The sequence below is a fragment of the Peromyscus maniculatus genome, chromosome 4, assembly GCF_049852395.1.
Source record: "Peromyscus maniculatus bairdii isolate BWxNUB_F1_BW_parent chromosome 4, HU_Pman_BW_mat_3.1, whole genome shotgun sequence".
Taxonomy (NCBI): domain Eukaryota; kingdom Metazoa; phylum Chordata; class Mammalia; order Rodentia; family Cricetidae; genus Peromyscus; species Peromyscus maniculatus.
In genome coordinates, this window is record NC_134855.1 from 82,771,238 (window position 1) to 82,787,482 (window position 16,245).

Below are 16,245 nucleotides of genomic sequence, written 5' to 3' on the forward strand. Positions count from 1 at the left end.
CACCCACATGATGGAAGGAGAGAACCAACTCCTGCAAGGTGTTTTCCGACTGCCACCCATGTGTGCCCCGCCCCCAGTATACACACACTAAATAAGTAAATAAATGTAAAACATTAATTATTAGGAAACATAATAATGCATTTGGGTTGTGACTTTAAATTTACATTTGATGATGACAAATGTGCTTTCCTCGTGCTGTGAAGAGTTCTGTAAAAATGCTGTTACGGTTTAGAAGCACCCATGTGGAAGCATCTTTCCTCCTGTTTTAGGGTTACTGTTACATCTCACCTGATGGAAAGAAAAAAATGATGCTTTGCCTGGCTTGCGGACAGTGCATGAGAGCAGAGGAGAGACTGAAACAGCTGCTTCCCGGTGCTCAGTTCTTCTGTGTCTCAGGCTCCGAGCAGACGTCCTTGCCACGAAGGCCTTTCAAGGTCATCAGCATTGCCAAGGTACTTACCCAGCTGAGCGCTGCTCCCACCCATGTGGCAACGACTTGGAAACGTGGATGCGTTTAGATTGGCCTTGCTTTCAGGTTCATCTCTACTCATCCCCGTCATCTTCCTCGGATGCACCTTCCTGTCCTGCCAGCACTGATTTCTTTTTCCTCATTGGAATTTAAATGGCATTGTCTTTTAACAGCTCTGTCCAGCCTTGGAAGTTAATTGGGCACTTGCTACTATCTTCCTGTCTCTTTGTGTAGCTTTTAGGTCGGGAAGTAACCGTGAATCTTGACTTGGCACAGCAGCATTCACCCTACATCAACGGGGAAAGCTCCTTTTGTATGTGTATGGTGCATTTCGGGGACGATTTGACATGTTGCTGTTAGTAACAGTTCAGGCTAGGTGACTGAATTCTTGCATCCATGCCTGATACCATCTAGAACCCCAAACCCCCAGGGGTGGAGTCGGGGGGACTAACTGCCACCTTCTGTGACCTTAATTTAAAATGAATTTAAATTAATTTAATTGAAAAAGAAGATACTCGTTCCCTTCTAGTTGAGCAGTGTAAAGAACTTGGCGGTTGGGGGCGCGGGTGTTAAACAGCAGAATAAAAAGGAAGTAGTCCTAAAATGTGGTGACCTGCCAGCCTAGTGTGCCCCTCCGGGGTCACCTCCTCTTTCTCCCAATCCTGACTTATGCTTGAGGTGGGCAGTGACAGGTTGCAGTGAACTCAACCCAAGTGGTAACTTGGAAGGACAAGGAGAGCAGTGCTCTGGGAAGCCTGACAGGATCTGGTTTTACAGAGGTAACTGGGAAGGACTCCTCTCTGTTAGAGTAGTTTATTCAGAGCCGGTCCCTCTGGGCAGGCTCCTAGGTCAGGACATTGGGAAAAGCTTTTCAAGGGATGCTCTGCACCTTCTTGCCCTCCTCTCTCATCTTCCACCAATGGATGGCCTCCTTCTAGAGCTGCTCATTAAGAAAGTACCTGTAGTGTTCTTATCCCCTTACTTCAATCCCAGGTTCTCTTTGGTCCTGACATCCTTTCTTCTCCATCCTTTCTTATGACCCACCCCAAACCCAAGCAAACATACAGCAACATTTAAGGAAAACCAGAGCAAACCAGAAAGACGGAGCAACTGCTAAAAAGTCAGTGAGAGCACTAGAAAGAGAACTGAGGAATTCTGAGCCAACCCTCTTCCTCCTCCACACAAGTATCTATAGGACATGAAGAAGACACTCTAAAGTGTAGGTCCACCCACATACACAGACAAGCAGACTTTAAATGGGGAGTAGAAATATGCCAAGATAACAGAGCAGAAATAACACAATTTGTGTAAACATTCATTTTTTTTTTAACAAACCAGGCTGATTTATCTTCTCATGAAGCTGAAAACACTCTAAGATATTATGAAGAGCGTCTGTCCTCTTTGTGGATGAAGACACGCTCAGGTGCTACATCTCCCAGTGGTGTGGTAGCTTCACATCAACAGGCAGTGAAAATCATTGCATACAAAAATGGGGAAGGATATCGGAATGGGAAGCTAATCGTGGCTGGAACATTCCATGGGGTAAGTGGTTATGGCTAAAATGCTGTGTGTGTCCTTAGAGGTAATGGTGGTGTTGATTCCCGACAAGAAGTACCTCAAAACTGAGCAACCAGCAGCCCTGTCTACATCCACCATAAGCTGATGAGATCAAGATCTCTATTTTCCTCGAGGCATTCTTTCTGATTGCTTTCCTCTGAATATAAGGGTAGAAACAGCGAGAAACCAATGCCTTGGTTTTCAAGGGGCCCAGAGCAAAGGTGCAAAGGCAGAGGGAGAATGGAGCGACCAGGCTGTCTTCACCTCATCATGGACAGCATGTCTTTTTCCTCGTTGTTTTCCATACACTGCAAGTTGCATATCACCTGAATGTACTTCGTTTGTTTGTTTGTTTTCATTTTGTTTTGTTTTGTAATGCCCCCTCATTTGGCATTCAGAGCATCTGAACACATCTTTGTTGACAAGGTCTTTCACTTCACTTTTAAATTAAGGGGGCTTAAGTTATTAGAGCCTATGTGATTGCCTTGGAGGCTGTATAGTCATGACAGGAGAGCCTGCAAAGTGATACTCCTGTCTCAACAACCTGCCCAGTACTTTTAACAACCTATTTTATAGGTAAGATTAAATACAATAAGGATATGCCAACTCCTCCCTCCCCTTCCTGTTCACACACCTCTGGGGTTGAAAACTGGTTTTTCTACAAAATTAAAAAAAAAAAAAAGATATTGTTGGTCAGGTCTGGAGAGGTGGCTCAACCTTTCTGAGTATCTCCTACTCTTGCAGAGGTCATGGTTTGGCTCCCACACCCATATCTGGTAGCTCACAGCAGTCTGTATGAAACTCCAGCTCCCCAGAATCTGACAGCCTCTTCTGGCCTCCCGGGGCATCTGCACTCATGTGCACACAGAGATGGACAATCATAAACACAACTAAAAACAAAAATAAATCTGTTCAAAAATGAAACTGTTGCTCAAGAGACAAAGCAAACTACAGAAGTTAACCCAAGGTTTACCCGCCGCTACAGGCTAGCCTCCTCTCTCTCTCTCTCTCTCTCTCTCTCTCTCTCTCTCTCTCTCTCTCTCTCTCTCTCTCTCTCTCTCTCTGTTGTCTGCTTTGGTTTTTTGTCTGCTTTGGTTTTTACATTTTTATTTGGTGGTGAAGGGGGCGGGAGAGGGTTGTGTGTGCACTCCCATGCATGCATGTACCACACTTGTGCCGCAGTGCACTTGGGGAAGCTAAAGAGCCATCTGAGGGAGGTGGTTCCTTCCTCCCACTACATGGGTCGCAGAGCTTGAACCGGGCCGTCAGGTTAGCAGCAAGCTCTCTAAGCCTCTGGGCCATCTTGTTGGCTTGCCAGACTAACTTTTAGATTTGTTTTCCCATCTGCAAAATGGAGGTGATAACGTGTGACAGTTTGGGTTAGAAAATTAACTATTTGTTTATTTGAAACTGTTTACCAATTTGCAGTATGACTTTCGGGCACTATGGGGGTCCAGCCCCTCGATAGTCCCCTCCCAGGGTCCGGGAAGAATCTACAACCAGCTGATAATTAATCTTTGATGAAAAGAAATGAATCTATGTACACAAAACTCCTTAGTTCATACACTTTATTATTATTCTGTGATAGTTCTCTCTCTACACAGCTTCTATTCTGCTCTCATGCCTAGCTTCTTCCTTGCCTGATTTCTCTATATTTGTCTACTGTCCTCTCTAGGTTCTATCTTAATTCCTTCATCTAGCTCTGTCCCTTCTAGGTTCTCATCTATCTAGTTCTTTCCCCTATCAGCTCCTCTCCTGTCTCCTTCTCTCTCATCTGGCTCTTCCTCATCTTGTTCTTCCCCATCTGGCTCTTCCTCATCTTCCATCTTGTTCCTCTTGTCCTCTCTTTTAGCCCTTCAATCTAGTTCTTCCCCATCTCAGTTTGTTCCTCTCAAGTTCTTACCCATCTAGTTCTTCCATTCTCTTTTCTCTTCTCTGTCCTGTCGTGCCCTGGGAATCCTGATATATGTATGTATGTATATATATATATATATATATATATATATATATATATATATATATATATACTTACAAGCAGTATTCCCTTAGCAGTGCAAAACCAGGCTTCCAGGGTCAAATGGAGGGGTGATAAGAATCACATAGGGAGGCAATAACCATTAATTATCATTTGCAACCCCAAAGGGAAGTGACCAATGGGGAAATGAATTAACTAAAGGCTAAATTTAGGTAATATCTAAGAAGAGGGCTCTTATGTGCTCAACTATAATCTTAAATGTGATTGGTAGAAAGTGTTAAGAATCTATAAGTTGCTAGGTCAATGGGAGAAAATAAAACTGTCTTCTTTTTTCCTGTGGCTCCTATCTGTCCAAGCTATCTGCCGTTTTTCTGCAGGGTAGGGGAAAGTGTGCTCAGTTGCTAGGCAACCTGTGCACAGCTAGATGCCTCTGGTGATAGTTAAAGGGAGATCTGGAACTGGAGGTAAGGTTTGGGAAAGGAGGAAGTAAGGCTTAATTGGCACATCTGCCAGGCCTTCTCAAACAGGTAGCTCGGATGCTTAAGTCTGTTCTTAGAGAGTACAGAAGTATCTCTGATAAAGTACTTTCCTCCATCTGGGGATGGACCTGGCCGGATGCTGCCAATGATGATAATTACAGGGAGGCTTGGAATGGAGTTCTGGCTGAGCATAGCTGTCAGCGCAGAAGGTTATCTAAAGGTTCCTAGAAGTGGTTAGGTAAGGAGTTAGCGGTCTATAAAGTTAGTAAGGATGTAAGAAAGGAGGGTCTGAGCTGAATTGTGTAAAGCTATTACTTAACATCCACCTGTCCTAGGCGGTGTCTCCTTGTGGAATTTATCTTAAATCAGGAGACTTGCATGTGGACTGTTATTACTGCTAGTCCTTGAAAGTAGCCAAGGGAGATATCTGATTCCAGAGAAAGCCTTTCCTGAGGCTGTTCTCCAAATACCTTTAATGTGTATGTCCAGAGAGTGATCAGTCCACACGGTTAGCCCTTCTTAGGGAAAAGTCAATTGGGAAAGCTATGAAGGCACACATGATTTTCATAGCGGAATACAGCTGATATATAACAAGCCAAGTAACACCAAAAACTCCTTGGGATTTGGCTTCCTCTGGAGGAATTCCCTGATTCCTCCAGGTAGCGACTTTGCCATAACCAGCTGAGTTCTTATGATGTTCCTGGGGCCTGCAGCATATGACAACTTTGTATCTTAGAATATAACAAAAAGGAGGGTGATTTCTAAGTTACACACTTTAAGTAAGACTGTCTCATGGGAAAACATATCAGCATATATAAGCTGCTGGGCTTCAGCTCTAGAGCCAGTTTTGACTCATGTTAAATCAGAGAAAACAGACACAAAAAACATGCCTGTAATCAAAAATCTACATCAACAGTTATTTAATGTCTGTTTTCTAAAAATAAGGGACTTTTTTTCAGATTTCTGCAATTGCAGACAACTTGTTATAATTTCAATTGTCATCATTATTTCCTGTTAATGGTTTTTAAAAATTATTTATTTTTATTTTTATGTGCTCTGCTGCATGTAAGTGCACTTCATGCATGCCTGGTACCCTCAGTGGTCACGAGAGGGCACTGGATCTCCTAGAACTGGAGTTATCTGCAGGTGTAAGCCATCATGTGGGTGCTAGGAACAGAAACTGGGTTCCTTCAAAAGCAGCAAGTGCTTGTAACTGCCGGGCCACCTCTCAAGCACCTCCCATGGTTTTTTTTTTTTTTTTTTAACTTGTGTGATGTAGCTTCTTGCAGAATGCACACAACGACTTGGACTCACTAGAGCAGCCTCCAAAGTCTACACCAGAGACGGAAGCAGCATCCTCACCTTGCGTAGCTTGGTTCTGTGGGCTATAGGTGAAGCTCTTATCCAGAGAGACCCCAAGGAGCAAGAGAGAAGCACAGACTCTGTTGGGACAGAAGAGATAGCTGTTCAAAATACAGAAGGTTAGTTAACTTCTGCAGACATCAGTTGGTTCTATGTATGCTATATTATCAAAATATTAAATATAGTTCATCCAGTCACCACAGCAAGAATTTCAAAATTTTAGCCAGTGACTTTTGTAAATGGTTCAGAGAGTATCAGTGAGATTTTCATAGTGTCCTTACCTTTCTTAGTAGGTAAATAAATAAATAAATAAATAAATAATATATGTATTCCAGTTTTAGAACTGAAACAATAAACCAATTCATAAAATTAATAACAGTAGACAACTTAACTACTTTGTAAAGCACTGACATGTTTTGTTCTAAAATTCAAAACCCAAATCCCCTGGGACTGAAGAAATGGTTGCTAGACCAGTGCCAGCCTCTCCCTGCTGTTGGAGGGACGGTCCCCCTCTCTGCACCTTTCCTGGCTCTGCTCCCCTCCCGGGCCTCGCTGCTCCACTGCTTCTGTGAACCGCTGACACTCCGGTGGATGCCCATTTCTTAGCGGTTGTGACACAGCAGTGTGAGCCTTTTCCACTCCTGTCCTGAATGCCATGGTGTAGAGGTTACAGACTTTGGTGTGGGAGTCAGAACATCAGGTCTCAAATCCCAGACTTGCCAACTACAGCCGAAGGACATTGGCCAAGTTCTTGACCCCATCTCTACCTCGGTTCTCTCGTTTGTGACTAGATATGCCAATAATCACTTCCCTTACAGACTTTTCATGAGAAGCAAAAGAATATAGTGCTGATAAAACAAAAAAACAAGACAAAAACCTCAGAAAAACTTAGCTTAAAGGGAATATGAGGCAGTTTATTCTGGAGCCATTTTGAGTAACCATAGCTAGGTTCCACCATGGAAGCAGTTTTACAGTTTCACAGAACAAGGAAAGCTATAAGTCAAGGTAAGTTTAAAATACATTGATGGATACACCAGAGAGGCAGGTACAGTGAAATGGAGGAAACTTTTTTGCAAGCCCAAGATGCTTTCTGATGACATTCTTCGCTTTTGGATTGGTGGAAGCTAGTGGTCTGGGTCTGTTAATGGGTCTTAAATGGGACCAGCCCAAGATAAGATAGTTACCCTCTGGACCTGCAACTTCCCAGTCTCCCCACAGTACTGAAATTCTAATTAGTCAATCCATCTCTGTAGACCTGGTTTCTATTCGGGAACTTTTGTTCACAATAGAATGTATCTGCTTGTGATTTTGTTTTCTTCCTTCTTGTTCTACTATAGTAGAACACTACAGTGTGAGAAACATTTTGTTCTATCAAAGATGGCTGACCTACCAATAGTCCAAAAATCTCCCCCATTTGTGAAACCCTAGTATGTTCCTGTTTGCCCATTTCTGGATGTCAGACATTTCTGAGACTTGACCACACTCTTCCTTTTTGCACAGTAATGAAGTAACCAGTTGGTGAGGTCTAACTTCCACCAATGGGGAAAGACACAGTCACCGCCTGAGTCAGAATAAAAACTAAGTGAACTTCCAGCCCCAGTGTAACTGCTCACTCAGTTCGGGTCATCTTGAACCCTTTGCTGAAGCAAATTACCTACGTATTTGCCTGTGTTGTTTCTTTGTGCAACACAATGCTGGGAACATTCTTTTCCAATAGACAAGGCAATTCTAAAACCAAAATACACTTTTCACAGAAACTGGGAAGTTCAAATGTAGGCACTAGCAGGGTTTGCTTCATTGGTAAGATCAAAATCTGCATCTTCCATAGGGAAGAAGTGCTGGGTTGTTACATGACAGAAAGTTCATAGACAGGAGAGCCAAAAAAGCAGTGTGACGTCTCCTTTCAAAGGGCCTTAGTTCCAGTCACAAGAGGAGGAGCTCTCACAACCTAATGATCTTTTTAAAAACCCTACCTCAGGGCTGGGGAGACGGCTCAGTGAGTAAAACACCTGCTGTACAAGCATGAGCACCTGAGTTCAGATCCCCAGCACCCATGGAAGACAGCTCGGCATAGTGGTACACCTCTGTAGCCCTAGGGCTGGGAGGTGTGGACGGGTGGATTCTGGAGCCTTACTGGCCAGCCAGCCTAATGAAAGAGTAATCACCAAGTTCACTGAGAGACTCTGTTTCAAAATTCAAATGAAAAATGATAGAGAATGACATTCCCAAACCATTCTCAGACAGCCACATGTACCTACACAGATAATCATGCCTAAACACATGCATATACCATATAAATGAATGAATAAGTCAATGAAAGAATCCTACCTTTTAGCAACATCATGTTGACCATAAATTTTCTCTACTTGAATTTATGAATGGACACATTCAAAACATAAATGTATAAATATGCACATATATGCATGTGTATATACATATTTACTTGAATACATATTTCATATTCCTTCCATATAATTTGTATTTGGTCTTTATGAATATAAACATATATTAGACTAGTGCTTGGCTGGTGCATATCAAACATTCATGACTTTTATTTATTATAACTGTGTACATTATATTATTTGATTTTCCCATGAGTTTTAAGAAGCAATGATTTGAACATTTAGTGTCTGCATGATTTTCAAAGCGCATGGCTCTGCCTCTACTTGATGTTTAAGAAGAGATTCATCTCAAATTCATTTCTTTCAAATTCTTTTAAAAAATCTTTTTGGAATGACAGAGTAATGCACTCATCAAGACTATCAGAAGGATGTCTTTTTGATGGCATCCCTGCTTCTCCCATATTCTAAAACATATCCCGAGGCAAGGCAGGACCATTCATGGTCTGCTCCTGTATGCAGCTGAGTTTTGGTATTATGCCATTAATTTCCACAGAAAAACTTTAAAGAAATAACTGTCAAAATTCAGCATCGTGCTTACTGGTCAGGAAGCAGACAGAACACATCTGCTAAAATCCCTCGGCTCTGCTGCAGCCCAGGGATGGCACCAAACTCCACGTATGTCAGTTCCTTTTTAAAGGTTTGTTTCATTTTAAAGTATTTGGGAGGATATTCAACTCTTTGACTGTCTATGACGTTTCTGACTAAATGTATGTGTTGCCTCCAATTTTGATAATAATTATGAAAGTCATCAATGAAGAAGAAAATACTTTGGCTGAACAAATGAATCCATAAAGGATATTCATTCATTATTAACTGACAAGAGTAAATGTGTCTCTTGTTTCCCAGAAAACTCAAGAATAAAAATGGAAAACAGATTGGATTGTTTGGAGGGCATAGATAAATCTTTGCTTGCTCAGATCCTCAAAAGTCCTATTGCTGTTTGGGTGTCTTGTGGTGAGCCATTTCTGCCTCTAAATGGTAAGGTTTTTGTTTCTGCTTCCTTCTAGACTGTATGTAAAGAGAGGGAGAAGTAAGTTTTATGCCATGAGAAAATGAATTAAGTGTGTATAATGTCACCATAATAATATTGTATTTATGCAGAGAGCCAATCAGTCAATTAATACATGTGCAAAGATAGCTGTATGCACATATTTGCACAATTGCTTGTTTTTCTCTTACTGGAATGGATTTTTCTGCACAGAGAAGTGTCTAATTTAGTTGATAAAGAGATGCTTGGTCTATAAGGCGGAGAATAATGGTATCCATTAGAAAATAACAAATGAGTTTAATTCACACTGAGGACGACCTGTCTGCACATTTTCATTTTTAAGAATTGCACCCTTTAGGCAGTAGGTAGATGTTTAAAAAAATGAATGGTCCCAAGCCAGGCTTTCATCACCTCCAAACAGTTGGTGGAAGCAGAAAATGAATTATGGCTATTGCATATGGTAAATCTATACAATAAAGCAGTTTTGATCTCCTTCCTGGCCCACCTCCATTGCATACAAAAATGCCCTAAGCCTTCTCATCTTTCAAACGAAGTTTCTTTTAATAGCCCTTACCTCTGTTAATTACATCTTTCTAATTCAATCTGTCTCTTGAAGCAGAAAGTTCTTTGTAAGTTATTGGTACCTATGATAAATTACTCTTGATAACAGAGCACTATGCAAAACATTTTTTTTCTTTATTGTAGCTGCACAGAAATCAGAAAAATTAAAGAAACAAAACTGGCTAAAGAGGGACCAAATTTTGGCTGATTTAGACACCATGAGACACAAGATGCGACAGTTGAAAGGTCAGTGTGGATGAAGCTAGTCGTTGTATTTAATTCCAAATGGAGAAACAGTTACCAACAATTATTTTCTGCTGCTTGATACCAAATAGATAGCCAGTACATGCTACATAAACATTATGCTATGTAAATTAGAACAAGGTGTAAAATGTAATAGCATAGCCATTTAGTACTGATTTTATATCTGTAAATTTTATATTAAAAGGAATACCCCATGAGTTGCATATACACTGAAAAAGATAAGGGTTGCCTGTCCTTGCTTTTGAAATACTCCCTTAACTGGCACTGTAGAAACTTTAGAAATAAATAAAACAAGACCTGCACATTTAAGCAAAATCTTGCTGTTATTCCTTGGTATTTTACTGCTGAGGAATAAAGTTTATTTATGGGACATTTTTCATTTTAGTAATTAGAACAGAGCAATACTGAAATCTTCAAGGTCATGGTCAGTGAGCCAAAGACTCCTCTTAACACAGCATGAGATACTCTTTTCATAGCCAAAGCTCACAGCGGGCATTGTGTGTCCTCTTCCACTGTTCTCCTCACAGAACCTTAGGTTCCTGACTTTATACTATTCCAAGCACTTGAGCTGCAGGCAATTGTTCAGAGAGACTCAATGCCCTATAGACTTGAGTCTAGGAAGGAATGCATTTCAATCTTTGTAATCACAAATATTGGCTTGTGTCCAAAGCCTACGAATCTTGCTTCAACAACAGCACACATAGTTGTAAATGACAAGTCTGGCTTTGGGACGGTCAATATCCATTCCTTTCCTAAGGAAGATTCCAGCTATGAGCAAAAGCATTGATGACTACTCCAAATGTCTGGTATCCCTACTACTAGACATTGTCACCCGAGTCTACCAGGGACAAGTCCAAACTCAAGCTGTTCTGTACCCAAATGCCAAAGCCTCTTTGTCTCCTCTACCTGTAGTTCTACCACCATCCACCCAGGCATTCTCTCTCCAACAGGAACCTGCAAGTTGTTCCTGTTATCACCCCCTCTCTTTCCTTCCCCAAGCGATGCTTTCGAAAACCTTGTCCCCTGAGTTACATTGAGCACTAATGGATTCCAACCCTCTTAAGTCTCTGGGCTGGTTACTTTCTGTCAACTTGACAAAAAGCAGAGTCACCCCAGAAGAAGGAACCTAACTGAGGGATTGTCTCCATCAGATGGGCCTCTAGATATGTCTGTGGGGCACTTTCTTGATTAGTGACTGATGTCCGAGGGCCTGGCCCACTGTGGGCTGTGCCACCCCTGGGTAGGTGTTTCTGCCTTGTTTTCCCTCTAGGAGACTATAACCTGCAAGTCATATAAACCCTCTCCTCCCCAACTTGCTTCTGGTCAGTGTTTTTATCATAGTTTCAGAGGAGCTGACTAGAAGAGTCTCCACTGTCTTTATCTGAATTCAAGTACAGCATCTTCTGATTGGGTTAATAGAACAGTTCCTAACTAACTGGTCTCCCTGCTTCAAGTCTTGACAACATCCATTTGATGGTTACCATCTTTGTTCATGTTTTTGTTTTCCAAAAACTGGGTCTTTTTTCCTACTCACAGTTGGGGAACTAATAAGAATGCTGAGCATCAATTCATCAGTGAAGAAGACTTTCATGCTTGGCCAAGAACCTAAGAAATGGGAGATAAATTTCAAATAAAATTTTTTATTTAAGAATGTTTTTATTCATTTTTACATTTCAATCACAGATCTTCCTCTCATCCCTCCTCATGCTCCCCCAGTCCTTCCCCCCCAACCCACCCCCTATCCCCTCCTCTGAAAGGGTAAGGCCTCCCATAGGGAGTCAGCAAAGCCTGGTACATTCAGTTGAGGCAGGTCCAAATCCCTCCTCCTACATCAAGGGTGAGCAAGGCTTCTGACTATAGGTATTGGGCTCCAGAAAGCCAGCTCATGCACCAAGGATAGATCCTGATTCCACAGCCAGGGGCCCCTCAAACAGACAAAGCGACACAACCCTAGTCTGGTCCAACGCAGGCTCCACAGCTGTCAGTCTAAAGTTCATGAGTTCCCACGAGCTTGGTTCAGTTGTCTCTGTAGATTTCCCCATCATGATCTTGACCCCCGCCCCCACGCCTTGCTCATAGAATCCCTCTTCCACCCTTGAATTTGGAAAGTGACTGATAAAGTAAAATAAATGGAGGATGTATGAGGGAGGGGGAACAGCTGCTAATGGGAACTGTTCCTGTCTCGTCTGAGAATGAGCAAAGATTTTCCTAAAGTTCAGACAGCACTTCTTTCCCCTTCTATGAGTCTGTCAGGTTGTCACTATAGCAACTATCAACTGTACTGGCACAAGAAGGGTGTCTTCTAGCATGCAGATGGGATTACAATGAAGTCAGGGGAGGGGCCACTCTGGCAGCCATCAATTTCAATAAGCCCCGATTAAAAAAAATTGCAGCCTACAGCTATACATACCATCCTCAAAGATAACCAAGATTATGGTGGGTCAACAGTAGACCGCCGACTCAGTTCTCAGGCAATGTGAGCAAGGGTGAGACTCTAGAGTTGAAACAATCCTGTAAAAATGCAAAGGTTAAGGTAGCCCAGATATAAGAGCTGCCGAGGGTCCTTAGCACCCTTAGAAACAAGGCTGGGCCTTCTTCATATGGACCTCCGTGATCCCACTGTCTGTAAGGTCTTCTGTTTCCCTGCTCACCCAACTCATGAATTTTCTTTAGCACCCTAGGCTTATCATATGCTTTCAAAATTCTAGGCTCTTGAGAGAGTGTAATTCCCTCTACATCAAGTTTTATTCCTCTGACCTCTTGGATTCTCCCCTTTTTTTATTACTTATTCTTCTTTCCCAGGGGTTCCCCACCACCACCACATTCTAAGCCTGGGGTAAAAGCAGTTTGTCACATCTTGAACTCTATCCCCATGGCCCCCAAGATATAATGGTAATTATTTGTTCATGGGGCTATCCCCCTTAGATGAGAAATGTTACACCCTTCTAATATGTTCCTGACTAGTTGTAGAATGGTTGAAAGAAAAAAATGAATGGAATTTCAATCCATTCACTTCAGGGAATTTTCTAAGCTTCATGTCTTTATTGACTTAAATCAGTAGAAAGCACCATACTGAAAACAGCATCTGGCAAAATTGCCTTTGCTGAATTCTGGTTTCACATTATGCCTTCAACTTCTACTATAATTTGCAAAAAGACATTTAGATGTAATTTGGTATCCTGCACAGCACCAACACTGAAACAGTCTATATTTGGTTAGTGAATGTCCATTATGGAGTTATCCACAGATGAATTTTCTTTTCAGATTCAATGCTAATTCTTGTCTCCACCTAAAAACTGTGTGTGTTCTGCTGTTACACATAACTTAACACATAATTATACATCTTACTCTCATGAAAACCCTATGCTAGCTACAGGGATTATCAGAATAAATAGTAATCAAGTCTTAGCTCAGGTAACTGCCGTTCCTATTAGATGTTCTTTCCTCCCACCCCTTTTTACACAAACAAAACACACACACATGCACACATGTGTGCGTGAGCACATAGGGGGGAGGAGAAAGAGGGAGGGAGGGAGGGAAGGAGGGAAGGAGGGAAGGAGGGAGGGAGGATAGTCTCTAAATCATGATCCCTTTGGCTTAGGCTCCTAAATTCTGAGACTGTAGGCATGGACCTCTGCTTAATTCTATACATTTTGAGGGGTGCCTGAAAGAGGTGTGAACATTTGCTGAATTGACTATTCCCAATTATTACAGCTGTTGGTCTTTGCAGCTAATATTGTGTATAAAATACTTTATTAAGCTAATTGTTCTTCATTTGTAAGCATGATCAATGCTATTAAAAATAATAATTATTTTGTAACAATTTTATGATTATGTAGTTAATGTCAAATAGTTATTACATGGTTAACACATAATAGATAATAAATATTGGTGCCTGGGTTCTTGAGAAGAAAATGTATTTCCCTACTTGGCTTTTTTAAACTAATTAGACCCAGTATTACAATCAGACCAAAGCCTCACCCTTGCTACATATGAACCAGGTGGATGTGTTAACCAAAGTCCCTTCCCAGATGCAGATCCTGAAAAGTGCAGGTTTCCCAATAAGGGGGCAGAGTGGGGAGAACTGGAAAGGGCTGTGTGAAGGAGCAGCAAAGCACTCACTGCCTAGCTTCTAAGAGAAAAGTGAAAGCAGAACAAGAATCCTCCACTTGTTTTCCTCAACTTCCCACGGGAGAAGCCATTTGCTGTCAGTAAGGCTCTACCTACTTCGAATGAAACAGTAAGAGGAGGGAAGAGGTGCGTCCCCAAGAGCCGACTCATTGCTGTCCCCCAATCTCAAGTAAAATAAAGCAGAATATAGAAATGATAACAAGAAAATGAAATAATTAATACATAACCCCTTTTCTTGGCTTCAGTTCATGCTATCTTACATATGTAAATTATGATATATTATGAAAAACTTTCCTCTGACTGAAACCTTTTGTGCATTCCCGTGAACATTACAGTGCTAATGTATTTGTTTGCTTAGGACCTCTAGAAGCCAGGTGACAGAAATAAATGCCATGTAGATTGGTTCCAGTTTTCAGCTTCTGGCTCTCAGCTGTGTAAATGGTTAGCTGTTGCTGAACTCGGTTTATCTGAACAAAATTTGAATGTCCATGGTGCATTCTGAATATGGTGTTTGTTGGGGGTATTATCCATAAAATGTATGTTTCATAAATTAGTGTTATCTGCCCTCTGTGAATAAAGTTGGATGGAAACTGCCTTTTTTATGAATTTGTCTTAAAGAAGACTGCTGTGGTCCAAAGCATGTTACCTCGTGAGGCTGTCACTGTAACTTACAGACTGGTCCGATTATGCTTTTCCACATTCATAGGCAGCATATGAAATGTTACTAGGCATAGTGTGTTCTTGTTTCCCAGAGAAGTCATTGCCATCACTTACTTTTATTGTTAGATCTTCTCATAAATTTTAGGTGTAAGACACACAGTCTTTATTCTCTATAAATCCTGAATTATTTTTAGAGTTTTGTTTGTAGCCATCATCTGAGAATCTTCAAATTAGCAGAATCTTAGCAACAAAGTTGAGACGTCAATTCACTTTTAGCTCTCTCTCATCTATCTACCCATGTGTGCCCCCCCTCATTACCCTTTGTCAAATCTCAGGTCAGCAGCTTCTGCCAATGCCCCCTTTCTCAACCTGTTTTTAAATGTTGAAAATCAAACCCCAAGTCTGGAGTGTGTGAGGTAAGCATGACAGCATTAGGCTGTGCCTCAACCCTTTCTAATTTAGCTTTTTAAATTTTTTTTTTTAATTTTTGAGACAGAGACTTGCTAAGATTGCTCTGGCTTGCCTTGCATTTACTCAGACGGGCCTGAAACTTGCCATCCTTCTGCATCATCCTTCATGGAAGCTTAGTTCCTGTTGTCTATAAACTGTTCTGCCCATTTACAGTTGATAGGTATAATCATTTTCTTACCATTTTCCTTCCCTACTAAAGTTGAAGCAAGAACTCACTGAAACATATAGTGCAAAATACACACTGTAAAACATGGCTTTTTTATTTCAGAAGTTTAGAAAGCAGTGGGAGACTCTGTGCTGGACACACCTTCAACTCAGAGAGCAAACAATAGCACATAAGTGTGTCTCTGAAACCCTTTTATACAGATTCAAAGTGGTCTGCTAGAAGGGATGCATACGCCTTAGTCACCACACTTAATAAATTATGCCTGCAGTTCTTCAGAACACAGTATTCCAGTAAATAGTTTCTCTTCTAAACTTCTACACAGCAGAAAGGGCTCGGCAGAGGCGTCAGAAGCAAATTGTGCTCATGGGGTGTTACTAGGTAGAAAAGGGGGGGGGGCTCCCATCTCTTCTGTTAATATTATTATAGAAATACTTAATCCCCAGGCTGTGAAGCTAATTGTGAGGGAAGGCTTGCTATTAGTGAAAAGAACAAAACATATGTTCTGAGACTGGAAGAAATGATGGGAACTAAGTAAGGTCATGAATTCTATTTGACTAAATTACTGCTGAACCAGATCGCAGATGCTGTGCGGGGGCCAGGTGGAAGTCAGCACGCTATCCTCCTTTTCCATCTGTACAGTCCTGGCCATTTAAAGCCCTACGCTTGAATACTGTTACATATTATCACCTTAGTCATCTAGGCTTCTATGATATTTTTAGTATTTTAGCCTATTTCCCGCTCCTGGGTGGAATAATTTATG

At 41.5% G+C, this 16,245-nt stretch overlaps 1 protein-coding gene across 10 annotated transcripts in view; it reads left to right on the top strand.

Moving 5' to 3' along the window:
* Positions 1 to 16,245, top strand: part of Dcdc1 (doublecortin domain containing 1) — a 404,056-nt gene that overhangs the window by 369,369 nt on the left and 18,442 nt on the right. For 9 of the 10 annotated variants that reach the window (XM_076570234.1, XM_042275867.2, XM_042275862.2 and 6 more), the window contains 5 exons: positions 270 to 452; positions 1,808 to 2,011; positions 5,760 to 5,961; positions 9,091 to 9,222; positions 9,938 to 10,039. In XM_076570234.1, the coding sequence (XP_076426349.1) occupies positions 270 to 452; positions 1,808 to 2,011; positions 5,760 to 5,961; positions 9,091 to 9,222; positions 9,938 to 10,039 (823 nt within the window). The remainder of the gene's footprint in view (positions 1 to 269; positions 453 to 1,807; positions 2,012 to 5,759; positions 5,962 to 9,090; positions 9,223 to 9,937; positions 10,040 to 16,245) is intronic. The other variant, XM_076570233.1, reaches the window with a different exon arrangement.